At 46.9% G+C, this 27,118-nt stretch overlaps 2 protein-coding genes across 4 annotated transcripts in view; both read right to left on the bottom strand.

The window, feature by feature from the left end:
- The window catches only part of Afap1l1 (actin filament associated protein 1 like 1), a 63,985-nt gene extending 58,785 nt beyond the window's left edge, over positions 1-5,200 (bottom strand). For both annotated transcript variants that reach the window (XM_077796708.1, XM_026384375.2), the window contains exon 1: positions 5,083-5,200. Coding sequence is in view for 1 of the 2 variants with exons in the window: in XM_026384375.2 (XP_026240160.2) it covers positions 5,083-5,098 (16 nt within the window). In the remaining variant the exon portion in view is untranslated. The remainder of the gene's footprint in view (positions 1-5,082) is intronic.
- A 10,876-nt stretch (positions 5,201-16,076) lies between these two features.
- Ablim3 (actin binding LIM protein family member 3) overlaps positions 16,077-27,118 on the bottom strand; it is a 110,677-nt gene continuing 99,635 nt past the window's right edge. The window contains exons 16-22 of one of the 2 annotated variants that reach the window (XM_026384332.2): positions 26,869-27,016; positions 25,183-25,212; positions 24,550-24,608; positions 22,640-22,700; positions 21,869-21,876; positions 21,259-21,339; positions 16,077-18,246 (exon numbers count right to left, since the gene is read on the bottom strand). In XM_026384332.2, the coding sequence (XP_026240117.1) occupies positions 18,133-18,246; positions 21,259-21,339; positions 21,869-21,876; positions 22,640-22,700; positions 24,550-24,608; positions 25,183-25,212; positions 26,869-27,016 (501 nt within the window). In that variant the 3' untranslated portion in view covers positions 16,077-18,132. Of the gene's footprint in view, positions 18,247-21,258; positions 21,877-22,639; positions 22,701-24,549; positions 24,609-25,182; positions 25,213-26,868; positions 27,017-27,118 lie in introns of those variants that run through there. The other variant, XM_077801062.1, reaches the window with a different exon arrangement.

Below are 27,118 nucleotides of genomic sequence, written 5' to 3'. Positions count from 1 at the left end.
GATCTCCAGTTCAAAGCCAGCCTCAGCAAAAGTGAGGCGCTAAGGAACTCAGTGAGACCCTGCCTCTAAATAAAATATAAAATAGGGCTGGGGGTATGGCTCAGTGGCTGAGTGTCCCTGAGTTTAATCCCCAGTACACCCCCACCCCCGAAAAAAAAAAAAAAGAGAGAGAGAGAGAGAGAGAGAGAACAAAATGAAGCAAAACCTCAAGCCCAGATCTGTCCTTTCTCTGAACCATTTAACTCTGCTGAGTCCCCAGGCTGGCAAGGATAACCTCACAGTCACAAAAATTTACAATATATTTTGTGTAGAACTACAAAGGTTCCCAACACAAAGAAATGATAAACATTTAAGAATGTGGAAATGCTAATGAGCTTGATTTGATCATTATGTATTAGATACATGTATTGAATTACCACACTGTACCCATATAAACACTTATTTAATAAGGTCATTTTGCACTGATTTTTTGTCATATAATAAGTGTTTATATGGGTAGGAAGGTGCAAAATGACTTTATTAAATATGTCGGGATGGAAAGGATACTTATAATAATCTTTCCTTTAAAAAGGATCAGACTGATAGAAGGAGTAGGATGGGAACTTGGATGTCAGGTAAGTCTGTTTGGGAATCCATAGCTTTGGGGACAGAAGGCTGGAGGAGCAGCTCCACATGGGGTTAGCTATGAACTGCTTGGTCAATGTGGATGCTAAAGAGAAAATGTGGCCTTCCTAATGTGGATCCCAAAGCTGGCCCAACAGAGGCAAGACAGTCAGAATGGATTCTTCCATCATCTCTGGAGTAACAAGAATGTCATTCAATGAAAAGCAGGGAATCAAATTATTTCTTGGATTGCCCATTATATAACACTATCTCCCAAAGCATATAGAACACAGCAGAAGAAACTCCCAGCATGAAAAAGAACTAGGTGTGAAGTAGAAAGGGAAGTCAATCACATCCCATGAGCCAGAGAGATCAAACTTAATGTTGGACATAAAGGAAGCAAATCTTAAAAATCACAGAAAATTTAGACCCAAGACTTTAAAGAGAAGATGGTTCAGGGACGGGAAAGTTTGAAAAAGCAAAACTGTAGTGACCTAACCATAATTAGTAGGTGTGAACAGGTAGAATAAGAGAAAATGGACATGCTGGCATCTGCATCAATATTTTATCAGTCAGAAATGTCGGTTGGACAGTGATCTGATGATCAAGGTCAGAAATGGATTTCCAAGGGACAAGCACCATGGAGGAACTGCAGGACGCAAAGATGATGTGACATATTCCCTGTCTTTGTTTTGCACACAAAACTATCTAGCTCAGTGCTTACAACTTAGTAGAGAACCAAAAACGATCACCCTAATTGGATCAGCCTACAGAAGAAACAAAGGACATTTTATATAGCAGTTTTATTACATTGAGTCTGATTTTTAAAAATTACAGTTCTTTTTTTGATACTAGAGATTGAACTCAGGGGCACTCAACCACTGAGCCACATCCTCAGCCCTATTTCATAATTTTATTTAGGGAAAGGGTCTCACTGAGTTGTTTGGTGCCTCACTTTTGTTGAGGCTGGTTTTGAACTCACAATCCTCCTGCCTCAGCCTCCCAAGCTGCTGGGATTACAGGTGTGTGCCACCACGCCCAGATAAAAATTACAATTCTTACAATAACCAACATTTTTTAAGTGGCTCTCTTCCTATATATTGTCTGAAGTATTTTCCATGCATTTAATATTTGCAATCCCAAGAAATAAGTATTATCAGTATCCACATTTTATCTTCATTCGAGGATAGAAAGTTGGTTAACTTGTCCTGTGAAAGGTGGTGTCTCTGGTCATTGAGTTTACCTGTGTGCTACCTTCACCAATGGCTGATTCTCTTTGTATGGTAATCACGAATCAGGAAATCCTGCTGGGAGGAATTCCATTATATGTGGTTTCTATGTTACTGTATCACAGAAATCCTGCTTCACTCATGGGAAGCCACATATCCTGCAAGAAGAGAAATTCTTCCCAGGTTTGTTTCCATTCTCTAGCCACTTGACCTTGAAGCTGAGCTTTTATGCTATAATTGTGAAAAACATCTGCACAGTGTTGCTGAGGTGTGATGGCGGTCCCCTGGGCCTGGAGAAGTAAGTCTGACATCTAGGCTTATTCTAGGCCCTGGAGTTCATATGTTCAAGCTCTAACCCTCATGTGACCATATTTAAGGACAGGGCCTTTAGGAAGTAATTAAGGTTAAATGAGGTCAGAAGGATGGCCCTAATCTGGAGTCCTTGTAGGAAAACAAAGAGATAGTAGAAAAGAGGCCATATGTTGACACAGTAAGAAGGTAGCTCTTCTGGCCAGGGAGAGAGGCCTCATCAGAAATTACCCTTACAGTACCTAGATCTTAGATCTCCAGCATCTAGAACAGTGGGAAAATAAAGTTCTTTTGACAAAGTCACCCAATCTGTGGAATTTTGCTATGGTAGTTGGAGCTGACTGATATATGGGCTGAGCCTGCTTCCCTATGAGCTGTGATTAATGACAATTCTGGCCCATAACTCCTATCCCAAGGGTTGTTCTGAGAGAAACCATGTGAAAAGCTAAGCCATGGAGCCTGGCACCCAGAAAGAGTTTAATGATTTCAGTGTTGTCATTGTTAATACTAACGTGTACTCCCTAATACTTTGCATGTGACTTTCCTACCTAGATATGATGGGAATGAGGTTAAAATGAGACCTCCTCTTAAACCTTCTCTAACAACAAGAAAGAGCGTACACCTACTTACCTGGGAACAGAGGCACCAAGGAAGGTCTGCTAAAACAATGTTTTAAAACTCATGTTCTAGCTTAAAAACACTCAGATTTTGTATTCTAATTCATAAAACAGTCACATTTACCTGAATTGATTTTAATTGTTAAAATGTTTTCAATTATTTATCAGGGCATAAATCTGATGGGAAGAATGGGAAGTTATACTCCATGGATGTATAATATGACAAAATACATTCTACTGTCATGTATATATAAAAAGAACAAATAAAAAATTTTTTAAAAATCTAATTATGGCTGCCAACTGCTTGGTATCTACTGTGATTAAACAACAACAATAACAACAACAACAACAACAACAAAATCTGAGGTTTTAGACAGATAATCTGGTCTTGTGTGCCCTAGTCACACAACCACTTTACTCAGAGGTTGAGGCGCACTTTGCAAGCCATGAAGAATGGTTCTGATGTAAGGATTTAGAAATATTCTTTAAAAAATCACCATTACGACTAATCAACTGGAAATGCACTCTAAAGCATATCATCTTACTCAGGTTAGCAGCCTGAGCTGACCGTGTGCCAGGCACCAAGTCAGCAGAGGGATCACAACAGAGCTATTCCCTGCCTTCTGGAAGCTCAGTTCTGGGCAGAGGAGGGAGTCAGTGGAGGATTAACTCTATACTTTTTTTTTTTTTTTTTTAAATTCTGGCAATGCTGGATATCCAGCCCAAGGCCTTGTGCATGCTAGGCTAGTACTTCCTTGATGAGTCCCGGACTCGCTCTATACAGCAAATAGCACATTACCCACGACAAGAACTGGGAAAGAGAAGGAAAGCAGACCAGACAGAGAAGGTCTGAGTCCACAATGCTCTGAGCACCAAGGTATTGAGGAAGTCTGGCTTCCCAGTGAGCATCTTTGGAGGCAGCCTTCGGAAGGGGTGGCATTTAAAGCACTTAAAGCTTTGTGAATTATTGTCATCCTGTTTCCCTCAAGTCCGGGTAGGCCTATGTATGGATTTTTGTACTGGAGACCAGACAGAGTGGTATAGGAGAATGCTGGTGCTCTTTGTCTTGGGGGGGACAGCAGAGCTGAGGAATGGTGGGGACAGCAGGGCTGAGGAATGGTGGGAGGTACTGCTTTTCTTCTTTCTGGTTTTCCTCCTCAGTGGGAGCATGAACCCTGGCTGAGAAGTTAGTTAACAGGTGAGAAATACCTTACAGATCATGGCCTTAGTTTGCAATGGAACTTCTCCCATTTCCTGCCTGCTCTGGGGGAGGGGAGGAGATAAAGGGAGGGTGGAAGGGTATTTTGTTTGGGGGAGGGGTGGTTGGGTCTACCGTGGCCCTCTGAGCCTGGCTTCACCTGAACTAGAGGTTATCCCCCACACCACACCTGCTCAGGCACTGAGTCCTTGTCCTTAGGACCTTTTAAGTGTTTTCACCCTCCTGGTCACTCCTCAGCATAGTAAACAGGCAGATTGGGGGAAGGGTATAAAGTTATTGTGGGCAGGGGGGATTTTCCATTAACAATAATAATTAAAACAACTCTTCTCATGATGGCACATTTGCCAGTTTACCAAGTGCCTTCAAACCTGTGATCTCTTTGGATCCCAGAGGTGCCAGCTAGAACCCCTACTTTCTGATTTCAGCCTTTGGCACTGCCCCGTGTCCAGACAGGCCACTTCTTTACAGACACTCTTAGCACCCACATGCCTATTGCAATGTTTACATCTTTACTTAGGATGCGCGCTGCCCCCACCCCAACCTCCATGAATGCCTCTCTCAACGCTCTAGTCAATCCCAATTTCGGTAGTTCCTATCACTTCTATGAAACTACTATCAAATACAAGCAAGCATGCGCGCAGGCGCGCTCACAACAGCCCCTCCTTCCAAAGCCCTAGGAAGCTGCAAACTTTGTCTCCAGGGACTTCTCCCCAGGCACACAGCAGGGGCTTCGCACGTCTCTGTGGGGAGCGTGATCTGTAAACCGTATTTTATTCTTCCTGCGTGGAGTGGGATGGGAGGAGCTCGCTGGCCTCAGGAATGTGCTGTTTATGAAGTTAGGAATTGGAGGGTATGGAAACTCCAATTTCACACACAGGAGTTGACTCAGCCCCAGGATAAGAGGGACTGACGCGCACCGGGCTGCTCTAGCTGCAGGAGGCACCTGTACACACCGCACCGCGCGTCTTCCAGTCCCCCACCCGCACCAGTCCTGTCCCTACTCAGCCCCCGCCCTACCGCCCACCTTCTTCCCCGACTTAGAGCTCCCAGGTCCCCCTTTCCCGCCCCAAGCAGCAACAAGTGCCGGCGCCGCGGCTCCTCTTACCCCGGCCTCTGTCCATGGCGCCGCCGGGATCCCCCGGGCGCGGGGCCGCAGGGCACAGTGGCTCCTGCGAGGCTGGCGGCCGGCGCGCTGCTCTCTCGAAGGCCGGCGAGTGGCCAGCGCGCTTGGCGGTCCCCTCCCCCAGACAGGATGCTCGCCGCGCGCCCCTGCCCCGCCCGCGCCCGCCCCTCCGCGCCGCTCCCGGAATAGACCCGGAGCACGCCTCGCTCCCTGGCCGCGGGCCTGTGTCCCGTGTCCCGCACACGCCCGCGCCACGCCCTGCCTCCTGCACGCCCTTCGCGGCCCTTCCGCTGGTCTTGGAGGGCCCGCTTCCCTGTCCACACGCTTTGGTGCCAGTGCCCGCGTGGCCCCCCAGGCTGGACCAGGGCGCTGCAGCAGTGCTCGCACTCCCCTGGCCTTGGGGGGCTACCTCACGTGTCAGCCCGCTCTATCTTTGATGCAGACTGTTAGAACTTGTGTTTCTCTGATGGAAACGCAAAATTTCCATCAGAGAAACACAAGTTCTAATGTGTTGAGAACACAAGTTCTCAAATGCAAAACCCCTTTCTCTGAAGTTGTCACCCATTTCCTGGCTTTGGATTTTTCTTCTCTATTCCAAACGTCTCTCCTGAGCACCTTCTAGCGCCAGATAGTGGACCCGGAACTAGGCTGTTAGAATGTCAATAACTGTGTGAAAAAGGCGTGAGATGATCATAATAAACAACAAGATTTTAAAAAAGAAAACCACTCCGGAAAAGGAGAGATGGCCAAAAGAAAGGCAATGACTTGGGGCAGCGCCAACTTTCGAAGTTTCTAGTGTACTAAAAAGGGCAGAAATGCCAAAATGGAGTGATAAAAGTTGTGTAAATGAACAGCCATAGCATACAAAATACAGTGCAATATTAGTGTGCTCCTTTCAAGATACTAAAAGAATGTGGAACGTATTCAGTGTGGTCCAGGAATGGGATTTAAGTTTAAAGTTATATGAAACATGTCAATTCCTTCATCCTATTAGTATATCACTGTGAAAATAGGTGTAACTCATTTGTAGACAACATCAAATGCCTGAATTTAAGACCCTTCCTAAAGCAAAGTCCAAGCCCAATTGTCCACCTGGAAATCCCAACTCACCATCATGGGCCAGGCCATGTTGCTAGTTTTGATTGAGTCACTACTTAGCACATTCTGGCACCCGGAATACCTTGTATAAAGGCATAGAGGCCAAGAGAGGGCCCTGTAAAGAACATCCTATACCTTCTTGTACTGGGAATAGTTTCTTCATTGCTTTTCTGGGCAAATTGAAATCAATATTGTTTTTGTAAGATGGCATCAGTAGTTTGATTAGTGTGTTTGGGTAAGCGCTTAGAGGCAACAAGAGATAGTAAGAAAACCATGGCTTTGACTCTGAAAACTTGAGCATGAGCTCTTGCTCTGTTTATTCAGAAAGTGCTGCATATAACTTCCAGTCTAGGATGCCTTCTTCTCATCTGTGCTGCGGGCAACCTCAGACTGACCTCACAGAGCTCAAGGGGCAGGGCAAATGAAGTGATGATACAAACCCACTTTATAAACCATAAATAGCTATAAAAATGTGAGCCATTATTATTTTCTGAGTTGCTCTTTGTTCCTGCCCATTTTTCCCAATTTGAAAAGGTCATTTTAAATTCTAAAACAGCAAACCATCAATTTACAAGTAGATTAAGTTCCCAAAGTCCACTAAACTCTGAAATACTTGGAAATCAGTCTATATGTTGCAGTTAAGTTTCCATGCTAGCCTTCCAATTCTTTTAGAAACACATTTCATTTGAAATAATTTAAAAAACAAGAGTTTGAAACATTATTACTGTAAGAACAGATAGAAGCTTTTGTAGAGATTTTTAAAAATTTTATTTATTTATTTACTTTTATCATGCATAGATGGGATATAATTTCTCATTTTTCTGAGTTTACATATTGTAGAATCACATTGGTCATACAGTCACATACATACATACAGTAATAATGTCTGTTTAATTCTACTATTTTTCTTATCCACACATCCTCTGCCTTCCCCTCCTTGCACTTCCCTCTACCTAATCTAAGGTAATGTTATTTTTTTTGCATTATAATTCTTAATACACATAAATACCATGCTTTTTGTATTTCTGTTTGTATATAAAGTATGTTGATATCCAATTCAAATCTTCATATATATATTTTGTATAATGATGTCCATCACATTCCACCATCCTTGTTACTCACCTACCCCTTCCCTGTCCCTCTCACCCCTCTTCTCTATCTTGAATTTATCTAATCCTCCCAAGCTCTCCCTCTCTATCCCACTACGTGTCAACCTCCCTATATCAGAGAAAACATTCAGTATTTGTTTTTTTGGGGATTGGCTAACTTCACTTAGCATTATCTTCTCCAAGGCTATCAATTTACCTGCAAATGCCAAGGTTTTGTTCTTTTTTAATGCTGAGTAAAATTCCATTGTGTATATATATGCCACATTTTTTAATCCATTCATCCAGGAATGAGAGCTCTCAACCTAGATGAAGGACATCTAGGTTGACTCCACAGTTTAGCTATTGTGAATTGTGCTGCAATAAACTTTGGTGTGGCTGTGTCCCTGTAGCATGCTGTTTTTAAGTCCTTTGGGTATAATCCGAGCAGAGGAATAGCTGGGACAAATGGTGGTTCCGTTCCCAGATTTCCAAGGAATCTCCATACTGCCTTCCAAATTGGCTGTACCAGTTTGCAGTCCCACCAGCAATGTTGTAGAAATTTTAAAAGAGAACTTTTAGAAAACTTTAGGGACTTTGGAGGTTTCTTCAGAGAATTGGAACAGAAAAGTCAAAAGGGCTAAGGAGAGTTTATAAGTTCAATTAAGTTAACTTATGGAGTGGAATTAACTATGGTCATGGAGAGATAAAAAGATGGAAAAACACAGTATGTGCATAGTTTTGAGAATTAAAATTTGCTGGAAAGGTGTAGATATTCTGACTTATATAATTACCTATAATGGCCATTAGGTGGCAATGTTGACTAAGTAGACTACAGCTTGGTTGCTGAGAGGATAAGGGAATGAGATGGATGAAGACTATTTCTGAATTAATGTATAGGAACAACTATGTATTTTCTTTACTTTTCCTTTAGTGAGGTCTATATTCACCACAAACTGGTGGATGAACTATCTCATTTACTATCATCTCAGGTGATTTTGATTACACTCAGGTGATTTTGATTAAAAATGTTTTATGACATTCTCTCAAGTTCCTATTGAGAGAACAAACACTGAGTAGAAATGTTCCCTGTTCTCCAGGAATATACAATCCAGTGGAGGACATAGTTATATACAAACTACTTCTTAACACTAGGTACTGTGTGAAAAGTACTACAGGAGAGATCAAATGCTGTTGCAGTCTGTTATGGTTTGGATGTGAGGTGTCCCCTAAAAGCTCATGTGTGAGACAATGCAAGAAGGTTTAGAAGAGAAATGATTGGATTATAAGAGTCTTAACACAATCAGTGAATTAATCCCTGGATGTGGATTAACTGAGTGGTAACTGAAGGTGGGTAGCGTGTGACTGGAAGAGGTAAATCTTTGGGGGTGTGCCTTTGGGGTATATATTTTGTATCTGGCGAATGGAGTCTCTCTCTGTTTTCTGATCATCATGTGAGCTGCTTCCCTCTGTCACACTCTTCCCATAATGTTCTGTCTCACCTCAAGCCCTGAGGTATGGAGCTGTCTATGGACTGAGACCTCTGAAACCATGAGCTCCCAAATAAACTTTTCTTCCTCCAAAGTTGTTCTTTTTAGGTCTTTTAGTCATAGCAGTGAAAAAAGCTGACTAAAACAGAGTCCATAAAGATTGAGAAGAATTTCTTAATGATCATGGAGATGGTAATGGACGATAGAGAATTAATTGGTGAGGTGTCAACTGAGCTGCAGAGGAATTTAAACATGCAACGAGGAGATAACATTTTGGGGAAGGAAAACAGTGAGAACCAAGACATAACGATAGGAAACGGCAGGATGTGTCTGCAAAGCAGTTTGGTTTGGCTGGATCATTGAGTATCAGGTGCTAGGCACTGAATGAGGTGTGGGAGGGGAGCTGTTGATGTCTGGTTTTCTCTTTCCTTTCTATTTCTTTGAGTGCAAAACTGGCAGTATATTTAGGACTGCCTCATATATTTCCTTTGCTTCTTGTTCACTACACTTTCCTAGGTTTGCCTCATGCTTGTCTGAAGAATTCTATGTGGCAAGGTCTGGCTCTGTAAGAAGATATCAAATTTGATCCCAGTGAACAATACCAGGAAGAAAGCTCTCAACTCCCTCTTGCTCTCAGTCTTATGAAAACAAATGATACTCCCCAGGCTCATTCTTAGCTTATCAGGTAGAACTTGGAGACCCTGGGAAAGAAAACTTTGGAGGGAAAGGGCTCTTTGTCCCAGAGACAGAAACATACTCTTGCCTTCTAACCTGTCACCTTGAGTCAAGGGTCTGCTTCCGCCGTGGCCATCAGAGTGGACTAAGGACTATGTCACTTTTCCCTTAAAAATGTTTTATGACATTTTTTTGCCCTTAGTGGAGAGTCCAAATTCCTCATTATGGTCCTGAAGGTGCCTTATTCACTGAGCCTGCACCTATTTCTGGCAATTCAAGGAAGTGTAGGGAAACAAGGGGCTCAGATCTGGGTTCTTTTTTGTTTTTATTTTTGGCTGTACTGGGGACCGGAACCCAAGGGCACTTTACCACTGAGCTGCATCCCAGCCCTGGTTATTTTTTATTTTGAGATAGGGTCTCACTAAATTGCTGAGGCTGGCCTCAAACTTGTGATCCTCTTGTCTCAGCCTCCTGAGTTGCTGGTTTATAGGCATGTGCCACAGCAACTGACTAAATCTGGGTACTTGAGTTGCCTCTGTTACTACACGAATCTCAGTTTTCTTGTTGGATCATCAAAATATAATTTGCTGTGTTCTTACTCCTTCCTGGCCCCAGATTGCCATGAGGGTGGGTACTGTGTCTTATGCATTGCTAGGTTGCTACAGCCTAGCACAGCACCTGGCTGGTAGGAAGTAAGAAATATTTCTGAAATGAGTCATCAGTAAATACTCATAGATTTGTGAGGCTGCCGTCAGTCACTGGCTTCTATTAATGCATGTGTCCTGGGGGGTCCCATTTATTCTGGAGGATTGTTTAATTGATTGATTTATTTGCAGAGGAAAATAGGATCACAGTGAGGTTCTGTGTGAGAAATGTCTCTGTGTTTCTAGCCCCATGTGGCCACTGAGGCCACATAGCTTCTCCTTGGCTCGGGGCTCCTGTCCCATGCTCTCTTGTGCAGGGTGAGCCCCAGAGTCCCTTGCTCGGGTGTCTGCCCGATGCTGGCTGCTGGATGAAAACCTCTCTTGTTCCACTTGGCACAATGTCGCCATTATAGCCCCTGTCCCGGGAAATGACATGCTGCTGGTCCACCCTGGGCCCCGGAAAGCAGATAGAGCTGTGAATGGTGGCTGATGGGAGAAAGAGAGTTTCGTGGGTGGATGAACGCTCCTCTGTTGGGCACCTTTGGGTTTCTGCTCCAGGTCACAGGGCTTGGCTTCCACAGCCAGTAGATGCGAGCCCACTGGTGTGTTGGAGGAAAATGAACTTTTGTTTTCACGCCCAAGTGCCACATGAAGCCTGTCCCCTCCCTTTGTCCTGCTGCAAGGAAAGAGCACAGAGGGGCCCGATGTGAGGCCCACACACTGAAGGGCTACAGGGCCAGGTGGGGGACAGGTCGTGGGAGCCCTGGGCTGTGGCAAAGCAAGGCTGGGAGCCACTCAGCTCCGGCCTGGGATGGCCAGACTTCTGATTTTGTAGGAGAAAGAACCCAGACATCCAGATTTTACTGGAAACTCTCTTTGGGTAACAATGTTGGTAACTAATTCCTGTTGATTTAGAACATTGTGAGAACCAGCTAAAGCCTTCCTATTGGCTCAATCTGGCCTTCAGGCCCCTGTGTGGCCCATGACGACCTTTGGAGCTTCTCTCCAACTGGATTCCTCTACTCCGAGGGATCCAGATAAACACCCTACCCTTCACACTGCAGTGGGCAGTGAAGGGCCGATAACTTCACCCCCAGGGAGCAGGTGGACTCCAGGTTTTGGGGTCCAAAGTGAATTTCATAACCTGGAGCTAGAACCCCCCTGAGATACCAGCCAGTCTTATCCCTTCTTCTGATCCCCTTCAGATGGGGAAGCTGAAGTCAAGAGGGAAGAGATGTGGCCTGAACTCACACATCGCTTCAGAGGCAGCACCAGGAGCAGGGGTGCCCAGGGTCCCAGGCATGATGTCACACAAGCCCTGTTATCTCCACCCTCACGACTACCACTCTGCTCGGCTTGATGAAGTGTAAGACTTTGGGACGACTTGAGTTTGCTACTCAGCCCTGCCTATGCACTGTCAAGAGCATGACCTTCAACCTCCCTGAATCTCAAATTTCTCATTTAAAAGTTGGGGCTACCCACAATCTCCCTGACCTGGTGATAGCTAGGCTTAAATATGACTGAATTCAAAGAGATGGGGTGCTATGCCTGGCCCGGGTAAGCCTTTTCCAAATGCCATTTGGCCCTCTACTTAGGAGTGGTCATTGTGTAGTGGCCAAGGGCATGGGTTTGGGTAACATGGCCCTGAGTTCAAGTTCAGGCTCTGTCACAAACAGCAGAGAAACCTTGGATGAATTATTCACCAAGGGCTCAATTTCCTTATCTGTAAAAAATTTTCTCATCTGTAAAAAGGATGAAAGTGGCACCCAGAGGTCAAATGAGACATGTGACATGGTTAGCATAGTTCCTGACCTGTTGCCAGAAGGGTCAGTTGTTATTTTATCAGTTGGTTTCCTCTGAAGAGCTTTGTCAGATGCTTATGGAAATAGTAAGGAAGTCTTGGCTATGTACTCAGGCTGCCCCCTGCAGGGAGTTTTCTATAAATCAAACCACTGGACATGCTGGGGGTTCTGCCAGCTTCCTCCTTCCCTTCAGGAACAACCGTGCTCCTGGATGGGTGGGCTGCCATACCTGCAGTTCCCGTACCCCCAAGTCTGCTATGGAGTGATGTTTTGTATACATATTAAAAAAAATTAGTGCAGTTATTTCATCAGAAGGACAAATTGCTTGGGTAAGGTGGATGGTTTGTCCCAATCCAGGTCTTGTGTATTAGGGAGGCAGGCATACTGCTTTTGTACGGCAATAGGCGCTTTGGAAAACGAGAAGGCTGTTGGTCCTGGCCCTACCAGCACTTCTCAACGACTGGGGAAAGCTTTCACCTCTTTCCATGTGTTTGCTTGGCTTCCCTCGTGAGTCCCGCGTCCCACTCCATGCTCCCAGGGGCAGAGGGCTGATGCCTGCACTATTAGATTGTGGTTGCTCTGTCACACAGACATCAAAGGAACACATATGAGACTCCACTGTCACCGTTAATTGACCTGGAAAGCCAGTGTATTTGTCCCAACTCCAAGTGAGTTACAACTCAAACCAAAAGAGCAATTTGCTTAGTGGGTTCCCGGGGAGCTTGGGGGTGGTGCAGATTTAAGGGAACCTCGATCCAGGAATGCAAACAGAGTTGTCACTGCTTTCCATGCGCTACTACTTCCTTCCTCTGTTTAGTCTCCCAGTCTGTGGCAAGGAAGGCCAGGAAGCTCTTGACTGAGTCGGGCTGATAGCTGGAGACTCAGGTGAGAGAGGCCCGCCTCTCTCTCAGCAATGGCCTAGAAGGGGCACTCACAGCCTGGGCACAACTCCTGATAGGACTATTAGGGTGATGCTGAGCACCCAAATGCATACCTCCCCCGTGGAAGCAATGGTAGGTGAGAGTCTTGGCCTCTGCAGGAGTGCATCACTCATGAGTAAGTGCCATAATTTCTGTCTTGCAAATCTAATTTCAGCCAGTATGTTAGTTTGCTAGAGTGGCTAGAACGGAGCACCACAGACTGCATGGCTCCAACAACAGGAGTTAATTTTCTGTCAGTTGTGGAAGCTGGAAGTCTAAGACCAAAGTGCTGGCAGCACTGGTTTCCTGGGAAGCTCTCTCCTTGACTTCTAGCTGGTTATCACTCCCCATGCTTGTATGCCTTGGCCCCAGTGTGTCCTGATCTCTGTGTCTCTGACCACAGGCAGATCAGATCAGAGCCCACTCTATGCCTCATTTTAATTTGATCACCTCTTTAAAATCCCTGTCTCGGGCCTGGGGGTTGTGGCTCAGTGGTAGAGCACTTGCTTAGCACATGTGAGGCACTGGGTTCAATCCTCACATCATATAAAAATAAATTAAATAAAGGTATTGTGTCCATCTACAACTAAAAAAAAAATAAAAAAAAAATAAAAGCCCTGTCTCCAAATATAGTCAGTCACATTCTCAGGGGCTGAGGGCTTCGACTTTGACATGCAAAGATGGAGGCAGGGGCAGGAACAATTCTGCTTAAATTGTCAAGGCTAAAATTTGCCAGGGAGGCTGGTGTTGGCAGGGTGTCCATATCTGTGGAGCTATAATATCCACAAGGAGGCAAAGGCCTTACAACCCAGAGCAGCAGGGGATATAGGAACTGCATTCAATGAAAACCTAAGCAAGGTCCAGGGACCTTGTACCTGTGTACACGGTGCCCCAGGAACCAGCAATGGTACGTGAGAGTCTTGGCCTTGGTGATGGATCACGTTTGATTGTCAAAGAGTCTTGTGCTTTCCTCTCTCTGCAGCATTGCCAGCTCCCCAGAGACCAGGTTTCCTGAGGACTCTGAGGGCGTAAAGTCACCTTCTCCCCACTCACTTCCATCAACCGGAACAGTGGCTCCCTGGGTGTGGGTGAAGATGTGAGCTGACTTCAGTGTTACACAGGCCAGTGTCTTTGGAGAATTAGAAAATGTATCTGAATGTATAACCAGTCCTACAAATAGATAGTTTCACTGATATTAAAATAGAAACAGATGGATCCACTGAAGGAAAAATATTCCTTAGATATCACTGAGTAACTAAATAATTTGAAAGGTGTCAGTGCTTCCTGACAAGGACACACTTCAGGCCATTAGCATAGGTGTCACATTACTTTTTAACCTGCTTTATCTGCACATGTGGTCTCAATTAGCCCTAAAGACAAAGCAAGGGTGGTGGCTACTGGCCTTTGGTGTCCCTTCTCTGTGCCCCTGTGCCAGCACATTGGACCAGGCCAGGGAAAGAGGCAGGAGTGTTCCTGGCAGGTAGCAGGAAGCTGGCCCCATCTCACATCTGTGGGTTTTGTCTATTTGGAGTCCCACTCCAGGGCTTCTGAATGGCTGGGCAGAGGCTCAGAGCTGCATATGTAAGCAAGGTATTCATCACTGCGTGGTCAGATTTTTAGTGCTGAAGAGCTCTACACTTAAGGGCATTAGTGAAGTTGGCATGATTCTGTGTGTTAATTATTAATTTTAGCTGTGCTTTTTCTCCTCTTGAGTTTTGCTATCAGTGCTGAATAGCAGCCCTTCTGTATTCCATGTGGCTCTGCTCAGGGGCCAGCTGCAGTCACTGACACCTTCCATAGCTGGTGCCCATGGCTCTGGGCATGGCACCTGGTGAAGGCGAGGGGCTCCCAGGGCAGCAGAGCTGCCCTTCATCCATACCAACTCCAGCGCTCAGCTGGCCCATTGCATCGGCTTTAAACTCTAACCTTGTGTGATGCAGGTGACCCCCAAAGTTGAGTTCTGCCTTATTCATGTAAGATTGCCCTCCAGTGTCCAAAGGGATTACTTGCAGGGGAAAAAGTCCCTCTTGGAAAACTTCAGGAAGTCCGATTCAAAAAGGTTGTTTCTGTCTGTAAAAGGTAGACGATTTGGGGAGCACTTCTGAAATTTCACTATTGGTGTGTCTTGGGGAACTTATTAAAAGTCAGCTGCTGATGGAGGAGGTCAGGGTGGGGCCCCAGATTCTGCATTTCTGGCAAGCTACAGGGTGATGTTGATGTTTCTGGCTAGACTTCACTTTGAGTGGCAAGGCTTATAGCAGTTCTTTCTACATCCAGCATGTTAATAACCACAGTGCAAGCCAGACCATCGCTACCAAACCTGAATGAATGAGAGAAGTCCCTGTAGACCTCCCTCGTATTCTGACGCCCACCTGCCTCCTCACCTCTTTTAACCCGATGTTCCTCTTCACTGGCTCTACTCCATGCTCCCCAGAATTTTTAGTTGGTCATTCCTTTCAGTCTGCCTCCTTTTCCCCTTGTCACTATCAAGGATGAATTGCTCATTTCCCAGCCTTTATTGCAATAATGGTTGGACATACTCCCTATTTCTGGTCAGCAGAACTTGAACAGAAGTGTACTGAGGGCTTCTGGGAAAGTTTTTCTGATTAAACTAGACATGCAAGGGGAAATTCCTTTCCTGTCTCTTGATGTGGTTGTATGACGATATGATGCCTGGAGGCACAGCAGCCTCTTGTAAACATGAGGGGACACATTGGCAGAGAACTAAAGTCAAAATACTGTGGGTAGTGAAGTAAAGAGGTGTAAGGAACATGGGCTCTGGACAGCATCACTGAGATGATGAATTTACTAACCTTGTTCTCATCGTTTAAGCCACTTTTAATAAGGTGAATTTTACTTGCAATGGAAGGGGTCTTGCCAGATAAGAATGAGAAGCTGGTCTTTCCAGCCAGACCATCTGGGATTGACTTCTGGCTCTACTGGTGGTAATCATGTGTCTTCTTCTAAGCTGTTTTTCATCTGTGAGATGGGTTAATTAATTATGGCCACCTCTTGAGTTGTTACAGAGGCTTTAGTGAGATGATGTAGAAGGTCCTCAGCATAGACCTGGACATGTTGTTGGTGCTTAATACTTAATTACTTTTTTTTTCTTAATTACTTTTGATAGCAGAAGCTTATTTGTGGTTGGAGCAACCTCTGCTAACTTGAAGTATCCTGCATTTTGCAGAAAACAATCTGGATACCGTTGATCTCATCAAATATTCCCATTTTACAGAAGAGAAACCAAGGCCAAACAAGTGACTGCTCTTTAGGTTTATTTATTTTGAAAAAAAATGTGCATGGTTTAGCCTTTTCCCATGTCAGTCATTTCCACTCACGCTGGAAACCAGAACACGGGTCTGGGTTGCAATGATGTGCTTTTATGGGAAACAAAAATTCAACAACGATAACAAAAGCCCTTCAGTCTCGCAAGTTGTTAACCAGTGATAATGAGGCAGTTTCAATGATTGTGTCTGGCTGGGGACATTTCTCACGGGTCAGGAACGTTGAAAGATGTTGGCCAAGAAGAGAAGTTGCAGGGAGATTTGACATCTTAAACCAGAGTACATTCGACTTCCCTTCTGGTCTCTCCACCCTATTACCCTTTTAACTCGCAGTTTACAGAGATCCTTCCAGATTTCACTCAGATGCAGTCTCTTCCAGAAACTTCTCCTTGGTATGCACCAACTTTATCTGGCTCTTCAGTAATGTCACACTTTCTCAAGCCTTCTCTCACTTTCTGCCTTATCTTCCTTATGTTTGGGTGCACGTCTCATGTTGCCCACTCTTATTAGGCATGCCTCTGAGATGGGGCCCGCATTGACTCATCCCAGCACCCCCCTCCCCCATTCAGTGCTCGGTATTCAGCAGGTACTCAGTGAGGGTTGTTGGATGGACTTTAGTTTGACATTTGCCTCATTGCATTACCAGCCACTTGAGAGTCACAGTTGTCATCTCCACTTCTTCATCCTTCCTCCATGATCTCAAGATGGTCTGAAACAACATATCTCCAAGAAGGAATAGTGCCCATCCCCCAAACATGGCCAATTCAGGGTTGAAAGTTTGGAAAGAGGATGAGAAAAGGTTAAGCTTTCACCCCTGTTCCAGAGACAGGAAAGGCAGCCACTGGGACAATCTGGATGACCGTGAGCAGTGTTGGCCAACACCTCATTTTGGAATCTTGTAAGAAGTCATGCTCTGGAAGTTTCCTCCATGAAACCTGGCCAACTTTGCAGTGGGACCTGGGATTGGTGTGGGGGTCTAATGTCGTTGCCCAGTGGCCCAGGCCAAGAGCCTTTCTCTGGGGTGTGGCCTATTCTCCCTGTAGAGGGTGGTGAGAGCTGTCTCTCTGGTTGCTGGGTTGGAGCTGTGGGGGGAATGTTAGCCCTGTGGTATGTAGGTCATCAGGCACATAGATTGTAATAAGGCTGAAGAATACAGGCTGCAACAACGGGCCTCTCCTAGGAAGGGGGAAGCGTCAGGAGGTGCTGGGAGCAGTGAGGGAGAGAGGAGGGTCAGAGGTCCCACAGCTTGGATTTGGCAGGTGCCTGGCTCCATCTCCTGTTCCCAGCTCCCGCTCCTCTCCTCTGTTCCTCCAAGTCCAGGCCAGGCAAAGAGGCCAGTTGGAGGTGGTGGAGGGAAGGGAGCACCTTTTTTCTTTTTCTACCTTTGAATCCTAGATTTGGACAAGGGAGTGATGAGGCTTAAGGGCAGAGGAGGAGGGTGGGTGAGCTGAGGAGAGGCCAGGGCCCTGTCCACTTCTGTCCACAGGTGTAACGAGTGGATCTGGGGCTCACACTTTTAACTGCACCACCCTGAGAGCAAAGAGCTCCAAATTGGAGGTGTGGAGAAAATTTTTCACGAGACCTTGAAGGTGCTCGATGATTTGGGGAGATCACTGTGGATCCTCCCACAGAAGGGCCCCTAAGGGGCCAAGGGTGTGTGAGAACTGCAAGGTCAAAATGAGCCCTGGAGACTCGGGAGAGGGCCAAGAAGCAGAGAGCAGAGAGACTCCTTCAGGCACCTTTTGAACAGAGTTGGACCTTGGGGGACTCACTTTGGGACAGATGTTTCAGTATAAAAAGGATCCCCAGCAAAAGAACGGGGTCCCCTCAAATCCCTTCCCGGATCCCACAGCACTTAGAAAAGAGAAGTAAGGAGCATAAAAATACCTTAATGATGTGGCTTGCCTGACAGTACAGAAAAGCAAGTCTCACAGAGGCAGCGTGTCCCATCACACAGGGGGATGACACCGCGCTTCAGGATAGAGATTTTACATAATCTTTATATAAATGCATCTATATGTATAGAGCCTCTGCCTAGAAGAGCCGGGCTTGCTTCTTGAGTTCGTTCCTCTTCCAGAGGGCTAGCCGCTCGAACTCTGAGATGGTCATGCCAAAGACTTGGTAGAACTCTTCTTGGGACAGGTGGCGCTGGAGGAGGAGGAAAGGAGGGAGAGAAAACGGCATGAGGACAGGAGGTGTGGGCTGCGGGTGGGTGGGCATGGCAGTGGTCTCTGCGTTTCCTCTGAGTGCCCTCTGCCTGGCACTAGGTTCCATCCGGGAGTGTGCAAGAACTGTGTTGAGCGGAGGAATGTGGAAATGAATGTTTCCCTGGAGGGGCTTCTGGAGCTGACCTTGACAGTGGCTTGTTTGAATAAGGACGTGAGTGGTGTCCATATGTGGCTTTTTGTGGGTAGGTCCCTTCAGTGTCCCTCCTCTTTCTTTCACGGTCTTGATTTGTCTGTCCTGTTTTACTCTAGTGAAGGCTGAAAAATAGTTTGTATATGAGGAAGTTTTCTTCTCTGTTTCTTCCATAGTAAAGACTCAGGGAAATGGTAATTCAGCCTCATTTATTCTTTTTCCTTTGGAGGGTGGTGACTGCTACTGATTCTCTAATTGATATTCTCTACTGTGTTCAAAAAAATTTTTTTATGAGACACAATATAAAGGAATGGTAGCCTTGTCCCCAAGTAAACTGTCCATAAGTAGGACACACTGAAAGGAGACAAAGCCTTCTCTTTCCATCACTAAGGTCCAACTGGAGTCTTCCCCTTCCCTTGAGTCCTCAGAGCCCCTAACAGCCCTGTGCATGTGACATTCACCACAGACTTTAAGGCAAAAACATTTAGAGCATGGCTTTTAAAGCCAGGCGGACATAGGTGTGTGACCTTGGACCTGAGCCTCAATTCCTCCTCTGGAAAACGGGAGCATCATAGCACCTACCTCATTGGTACCACCAGGGTAAATGAGAGGACATAGGTATGTGCTCAGCACAGGGCCACCACATGGGAAGTGTTCCATCATGGCTCACCCTCACTACCGCAAATACCCATCACATAGAGCAATCTGGTCCCCGTTTCCTTTGATTTCATCTCTGCTTCATCTTCTCTTCTGTGCTCATGTGACCCCAGCCACACTCACCTCTTGAGTATATTCAAACAGGCCAGCCTTGCTCCTGCATTAGCCTTGGTACTGAATGTTCCCTCTGCTCAGAATGCTCTTCTGTCTCATGAGAGCCTGGCTAATTCCCTCCCCTACTTTGAGTCCTTGTTCAAATGTTACGTGGTCCATGAGATCTCCCCTGATTTCCTTTTACCTTCTTCCTTAGCCCTTACGGACTTCTTTCTAATGCTCTACAGAATTTATTGTTTGTGTTCTTTAGTATCTGTCTTCTCACATAAGAATGCAAGCTCCAAGAATGCAGTCTGTTTTGCTCACCAATATATTGCAAGCACCTAGAATGATATTTGGTGTCTATACTAGATTTTTCATATTTTTTGGATGTATGAGTATTTGTACTCTGGGTCCCTTGAGGACAGAGTCAGGGATTTCCTTCTATAGGCTGCTCCCTGAACTGGGGCAAGAGCTGAGGCAGTGTTTCTAGCCCAGTGATTTCAAGTCTACATTCCTTGAAGCTTTTAAAAAATACCGATGCCTGAGTTCCTTCCTGAGATTGAAGTTTCATCGGTCTAGGGTGGGGACCATGGATTGATTTTGATGCTCAAGAAAGACTGAGCTTCTCGGGGCCCAGGCTTCTGGGGAGCTGCGATGTTGCGTCCCTTCCTTCTGGCTTCACTGAGTAGCCCTGGGAGCTGTCCCCTTCAGCACTGGCAGATGCTCACTTCTGGAGAGGAAGGAGGAGACCCATGGGGAGAATCTCTACTGTTCTCAGGCTGCTGACCCAGCCGGCTAGAGCTGGAAGGGCCCACTTGCATTCCCCTCCTCTGCCTCTAGCCTGGGTGAATTCCTGAGCATATATACTCTTCTGGAAGAGCTTGAGCCTCTTCTTTTAGAAGCCCGCCTCCATTCCACAACCATTTCCTGACATCTCTCCCAACCCCAGGTCCTGTGGTAGAAGACGGACAATCTTTGCCCCTTGGAAGATCAGGGTCAGGCAGAGGAAATGGGTAAGTCGATGATGTAATAAAAGGAGAATGAGAAGTACTGAGTCCACCCCTGGCCACAGGCTAAGGGAGGCTGGAGGAACAGCTGAGTGACCCACCCTGCGGGAGGACTACAGGAGGGCATGGGGTACTGAGATCACAAGTGTGGAGCCCTGAGGAGCGAGAAGGTTCACAGCCTGGGAAGGTCACTCTAGGGAGAGGGAAGAAGAGGGAGAGACAGGGAGAAGCATGCCCCATACCATAGGTGGCCAGCGTGGCACTCGATGTGGCACTCCACATCAAGCGAACTGCACTGCTTGAATACCCGACACCATGCCCAGGCCACAGTGACTGTGCCTTTATCTATACAGATGCTACTCCTCATGGTGCTTCCTTCCCTCTCTCCATCCAAACCCTACCCACCTTCCAAGTCCATCCAAATCTTCCCTGTTTCAGCCTGTGTCTCACAAACTAGTCCTCTCTGAATAGCAGCAAACTAACCTCTACCAGGTACTGAATATTCATTTGGTCATCAGACTCTGTGCTGAGGGCTTGGTGTGTATTGTTTATTAATCATTTATTTCTCTCTCTTCCTCACTGTGCAAGGAGAAAACTAAAGTTTAATGAGATTGTGGCTTGGCTACACCTGCCCACCTAGTGATGGCAGGAGCAGTGTGGACCCCGGGGGGTTTCACTCTGGACTTATTTATGCAGTGCCACCTCCCTGACTTTCCCCATCACAAGCACTAGCTTTATGTACAGCTCTGAGACTGCAGGCCCCTTGAGGGCGGGGCCCAAATCTATCTCTTGTCCTGTGTCTAGTGTTTGCAGAATGTCAGCACTGGGTGAGGACATGCTGCTGCCGAGCATCTGAGGTGTCATTTGTGCTGAAGAGGAGGCTGCACACAGCAGCATGGAACAGCCTTGGACGGAGGAAACTGCTCCAATCTATGGGGCCTTAAAGTCATGTATTGTCTGTTCCCTATCCTGAACTGGATTGGACCAGACAACTTTGGATCCCTTCAAACTCAAAGGCTCCTGTTCAGTTTACTGGACTTACCTCCAAGCGTGTCCGGTCCACATCCTTGGGCAGTCGGTTTCTCCCTCTTGTGGTCACCAGCAGCAGTTCATAGGGATAGATCTAAGGAGAAAGGTAGGAGGTGTTTCCAGCTTGGGGGAGGGGGGTGGGCCTGTCTCTTTTAGCAACAATTTGTGTCTGGGCTCCTTCCTCTAGCCAGAAAGGGTCAGTGATTAAGTCTGGAGGAAGGGCTGGGCTTGCCCTTCTTTGAGTTGCCTGTCAATCTTAAGGTATCTTCTCCCAAAATGTAAATCCTCACAGCATCCCCTAAAACTGCTAGGGAAAAGCTTGGTGGCATTTGGCATTAATGTGGGCAAAGAGTCTCCTAAATTTAAGTCTAATATTTGGTGGCCTGGTAATCCACCAGTCTTTGAGGACCAGGGAAATAGTCTAATCAGTTGTCAGAAGACCTAGGGCAGGATCCAGGGATGGTGGGCCAAGGAAGGACAGGGAATGTTAGTCTCAAAATGACCCAGGGGTGATTCATCTATGTTCCCTTCCCTGAATAGAGACAGTGCTGTCATCCTCTTGCTGGTCCCCAAGGTACTGGCTCCAAGCATCAGGAGACCCCCAGGGTCTATGTGTCCTTTACCTTGTACTCTGCAGAGAGAAAAGACATGCACAGAAAAGACATGCTTTGCATTACCACAGTGGCCTCTGCCTCAGTCTCCTGGGAGGTCTGGCCTCCACACATGCCTTGCTCGTGACCATCCAGAGACTCTGTCCTTGCTGAATTCATCATGGAGGATAGTCAGGTCTAGTATGACCATGGAAGGTGGCTGGAGATAGGGCTGAGCTCATTTTGTGTTGGTTTTAAGGGAAAAAGAGCTTTTGAGATATTTAGAATAGAAATAAGAAGAATGTGAGACTGGGAAGCATGTGGGAGGGATCTTCCCCTTTCTGGGGGAATCCTCCAAGGTTTTGATGTGCCTGCTCAGAGCTGCTGGTGGAGGCTGGTGTGGGAGCTTCCCTGACAAAGGGCGTGAAGCTCATGGAATTTTTTTTCCTAGGAACCATGTGTATTTGGCTCTGAGTGTTTCCCTCCACCAGGGCTTGCAGGCTGCTTTAGCTCAGCAGTACAGGGAGATCAGCATTCTGTGATGGCTCTGGGAACCCAGATGGGACAGATGGCCTGGAGATCACCCAAGGCCAGGGAACTGGGAGGATGAGGGAAGCGTAGGGCAAAGGAGGGAGTGGAAGTGGAAGGGAGTGGGAACTTGGGGTTTGGACAGAGCCCAGCATGGGGACAGAATCTGTAGGAATTGTTTGCCAAAGGTCAAGCAGCAGCTATGAGCAGTGCATCCGGAGTCCCTGGGAAGTCCCAGGAGGGACCTCCTCCTGCAACCCCAGTGAACGTGCTTACCTCGCATGCCCCAGTTGACCGCGTTCATGCTGTCGTAGTGGAAGAGGTCTGCGCTGGGTGTCTGCAGGAGAGACAAAGCCAGGGCTGGCCTGAGCCTCCTGGAAGCACTCGCCCATCTCAGGACATGCACCAGGGAGGGGGTGGGGCACGGGGCCATCTCAGCAGTCCCCATCTCCAGTCAAGGGAACTGAGCTTGCTGCCAGCTTCTGGTGCCTATTCCTAGCACACAGTAGGCACTGAATATATACTCAATATATTCATTTGGTGAATTTTATCTTGTGCTTTCTTTCATTGGTCTATGAGGTCTTTCCTTACAACCCTATTGAGAATTCCAAGTTGCCCCCTTGATAAACTCTCAATCTTATTCTGCTCCTCTCTTTTACTTTTTGTGGTGCCCATGATTGAACCCAGTGCCTTGTGCATGCGAGGCAAGCACTCTACCAACTGAGCTATATCCCTAGCCCCTCATCTTTTTTTTTTAAAAAATAGCACTGTCTTCTAATATTTTATATGATCCGACTTGTTTCCTATTTACTTCCTACTTTCTGTTGTCCCTAGAAGAATATAAGCTCCAAGGGGCAGAAGTCTTTGTTCTGCTGTGTTCCAAGCACCCTGAATTATACCTGGTGCATAGAAGAGGCTTTCAATAAACCTCTGCTGAATGAAGGAGTGTCTAGCCTCCGGTGTGTGGAGGACAGCGTGTGCAGCAGGCAGGGGTTCTCAACACCAGCCACTGCTCTGTAGCAGTGCTGTCGTCATTTTTGTGTGCTCTACCCCACAACAGTCTCCTAGTGGATCTAGTGTTTCCATTTCTGCCCTCTGTAGTCTCCATTCCACACATTGGGCAGAGGGATCCTTTGGATCTCAGTACATCCACTGAACTCTGAAGTCCTTACTTGGTGTACAAGGCCCTAATGAGGTTCCTGCCTGGCTTCACCGCCTTATTCCTTCCATCCTGGTCACATGGTTCAGGACCACTTTGCCATCCCTACCAAGGACTTAGACGTTGTACTTCCCTGCATCTGGATGGCTCTTGCAGGTCACCAGGTGATGAGGTTTCTCTCTCCACACTCAAGCCTTTGTCTGAATTCACCTCCTCTCTGACTTCCCTTCTTTATTCCCTGGCTCTGTTTTCCACTCTAGTACTTCCAACAACCTGATATCATGTCACACATTTTCTTGTTCATTGTTTATCTACCAACTAGAATATGAGCTCCATAGGAGCAGCAGCTGCTTTCACTGCAGGATCTCCAGTACCTGAAACAGTGCCCGAGACTTAGTGGGTGCTCAATAATTCAACCTCTATCCCAATGTTCCTGTCCTTGGCTCCTGTAACTTGTTCAGTTTCACAGCCTCCAGATCCATCTTATTGCTAACAAGACAAGTTTTTATTCCCTTGCAGACTTTAAGCCAGTTCACTACTTCCATGGAGTTTTTATGTCACAGGCTCTAGAGCTCATGTAACTCAGAAGACTACATGCTATGTTGGGGCACAGCAGTCAGGTATGGGTTGCAGATTCAGTTGGTCTGGCTCCATGACTGCTGGGTGTGAGCTTGGGCCAGTCACCTCAGCCCTCTGCCTCCATTCCTGCATCCACAAAATATAGTCAATACTAGTAACCCCCTTCTCTGGGCTGTGAAGGTCACATGAATAGGTGCTGGTAAAGTTCAGTGTCCAGCACGGGATTCTTGCTCAATAAGTACAAGTTTTCCCTGGTCTCTCCATGAGAGCCTCCTTTCACACAGGGGTCATAATTGAGGTACGCAACTCTTTGCCATCGGGTCCCTTCACTGGGTTCACTTCTAGCCCCAAGATTTTCCCTCCAGTCTTACTCAAAAGCAGCTGCCAGAATAATGGCCTGGTGTTGGGATCTGGGGGTGGTCCCATGCCCCAGCAGAGCCCCTCTTACCCTGTGCAGTCCATTTCTCCTGTAGGCAGGCAGAGAGGCAGATTTGGAGATAAGAGGATCTGAAAAGAAGGATCCAGAACAATTACCAGGAGCTCTAAACTAGGGGTCACCACTCTCCTTGGAGGCATTTGGTTATAAATGGCCAGTATTACCCATAACCTAGTGGGAAGGGGTAGAGCCAGAGGCCTCCATTCTTCCTGATGCTCTCCAGACCTGCAACTTGACCCCTTCCCTGCAGAATTCTAGGCCCACCAGAGACACCTACTCACACCCATTTCTGGCCTTAACCTATACACATCTATCCTATGATGAACCCATCTGTCCAGTCCACAGGTAGCTCTGGTCAAAGGTCTGGAAATTGGAGTTGAGCTCAGAAGCAGAGAGGATGGCTCCCAGGTGGGTGGAAGAGGTGTTCTTTCTTCCTCTTTGGAAGCTGTTGGGCATGGCAGCCTTGGTTCTAGAACCCCAAGTGGAGCCTTGCTATCTCACAACTATGGTGGGGTCAGCTCTTTGAGATCTGGACTGTGCCAAGACATCTACACTGTACAGCCAGCAGAGATCTGGGAGACTGCAGCCACCTTGACAGTACCCTCACAGGATACCACGAATGAAAGCAGGGCAGGTAGGACATACCACTGTCAGCCAGGTAGTGTGAACGAGGAGCTGCAAGAAAGGAAAGCTGGAGGTCAGGGTTCATGGGGACAGACAGACATGACAGAGATAGTTCCTGGGGACAAGGACACAGGCTTCTGTACTTAGCCACCTGGCTGGTGGAGAGGAGGGGCCTTCTTAGCAACTCCATTACTACTGGTCAGTTTCCACTTGTGGTGCCTGTTTCCCCCTGCGTCCCCCCAGCTCCCAGCCCAGCACCTGGTGTGGTGCAGGTGATCTGGGATGCTTCTTGCACAGATGTGGTTGAACAGAAGTGATTTTGTGTGTGTGTGTGTGTGTGTGTGTGTGTGTGTGTGTGTATGTTGGGGAAGGAAAGGAACCCAGGGCCTTGCACATGCTAGGCACACACTCTATTCACTAAGTGTGAATTTTGAGCAGCCTGGGTACACTGTATAGGGCTTAGAGCTGGGGATTGAAAATAGTGGTCAGACGGTGAAAATGGGCTCATCTATTCATCCTGCCATTAATAGACACCTAATTTCACACAAGTTACTTAATAATGCTTTGGTTTTCTCAACTGTAAAGTGGGAGTGACAGTGTCTCCTCTATAGGGCTTCTGTGAAGATTATATGACATAACCAGTAGGGAACTCAGCACAGTGCCTGGGGCATACTAACAGGCCCTACAACTGGCTTTACCATCACCACCACCGCCATCTTTAACCTCACCAAGCTCAAGGTGTAGTAAGGCAAAGAGGGAAAAGCTCATGGCCTTAGGGTCCCTCCAACTGAGGTCTGATCTTTGCTCAGTCACTTATTGCCTTTTTGACTTTGGCAAGTGACTTCACCTCAGTTATCTCATCTATAAAATGCGTGATAACAATCTTGAGGTTGCAGGGATTCTCAAGGATCAGGAATGCTAATGTGTCTGTGTATAATAAACAATACCTCTTATTGTCCATCATGTATTGATGTGAGATGGTATTTCCGGGTAGGACTGAGTCCCACAGGGGTAAGAAAAGGAGGAGGCAGACAGAGCACATGTGCCTGTCCAGGAACAGGGAGGAGCTTGCAGTGACAGAATCTCAAAGTCAAGTGCTTGAGTGAAGCCTCTGTTTGTATATCTCTAAGTGATGGGAGGCCCAGCACCTCAGCAAACAAGCTTTGAGCCCCTCAGGCTACAGTGTTGGAATTTTTTCTTTACATTGAAGGCATTTTTCTTTACATTGAACCCAACAGAATGTCACAGCTTCAGATGGTCCAAAGAAGTGGGATGACTGCTCAGGGCAGAGGAGGGACTCGTTGGTTTCCCATCCAGTCCCTTATTAAGTCTGTGTTCCAGACAGAGGAGGCTCTCAGAGGGGACACCTGAGATGGAGGAAAGTGTGTGTGGCGGGTCTGGGGTTCACTTTCACAGGCAACCTCTCCTTATCCCTTTGTTAGCCCAGGGGATTGAGTTTGGGGCTGGTTGTGTTCCGACAAAGCTTTCAGGAATGGGACCTCATGGAGAAAGCTCCATCACTTACAAACTCATTGATCTTGCACAGGTTGCTGAAGGTTTCTGTGCCTGGGTCCCCTGCCTGTAGCATGTGGGGGCGCCTACTGCTCAGTGGTCTGGGAGGAAGAAGGGGGCACTTGGACTGTGCCTCACAGGGTGTTTGGCTCAAAGTGAACAGCCAGCAGGCATCCGCTCCCCAGGAGTGCTTACAGCCATTGAGGGACATCTCGTAGCCAGCTGTGTGCAGGGCCTCCCGGCTGCTGGTGGAGCTCCGGGGAGGGGTCCAGGGATCCGCGTAGGAGCTCGACCGGGCCTTCATCTCCTCCTTAAGAATCAGACGGCCAATCCCACTCTGGAGCTGGGGTGGGGAGGAGCAGGATGAAATTAGAAGGAAGCAGATGACCCTGGGAAGGGCTGACTCACTGGGACCTTTTTGGGGGAACCTCTGTCATTTTTGCCT

Source organism: Urocitellus parryii, chromosome 1 (assembly GCF_045843805.1).
Source record: "Urocitellus parryii isolate mUroPar1 chromosome 1, mUroPar1.hap1, whole genome shotgun sequence".
Classification (NCBI taxonomy): Eukaryota; Metazoa; Chordata; class Mammalia; order Rodentia; family Sciuridae; genus Urocitellus; species Urocitellus parryii.
Note: the sequence above shows the minus strand (reverse complement) of the source record. Positions and strands in the feature narration are given on the sequence as shown.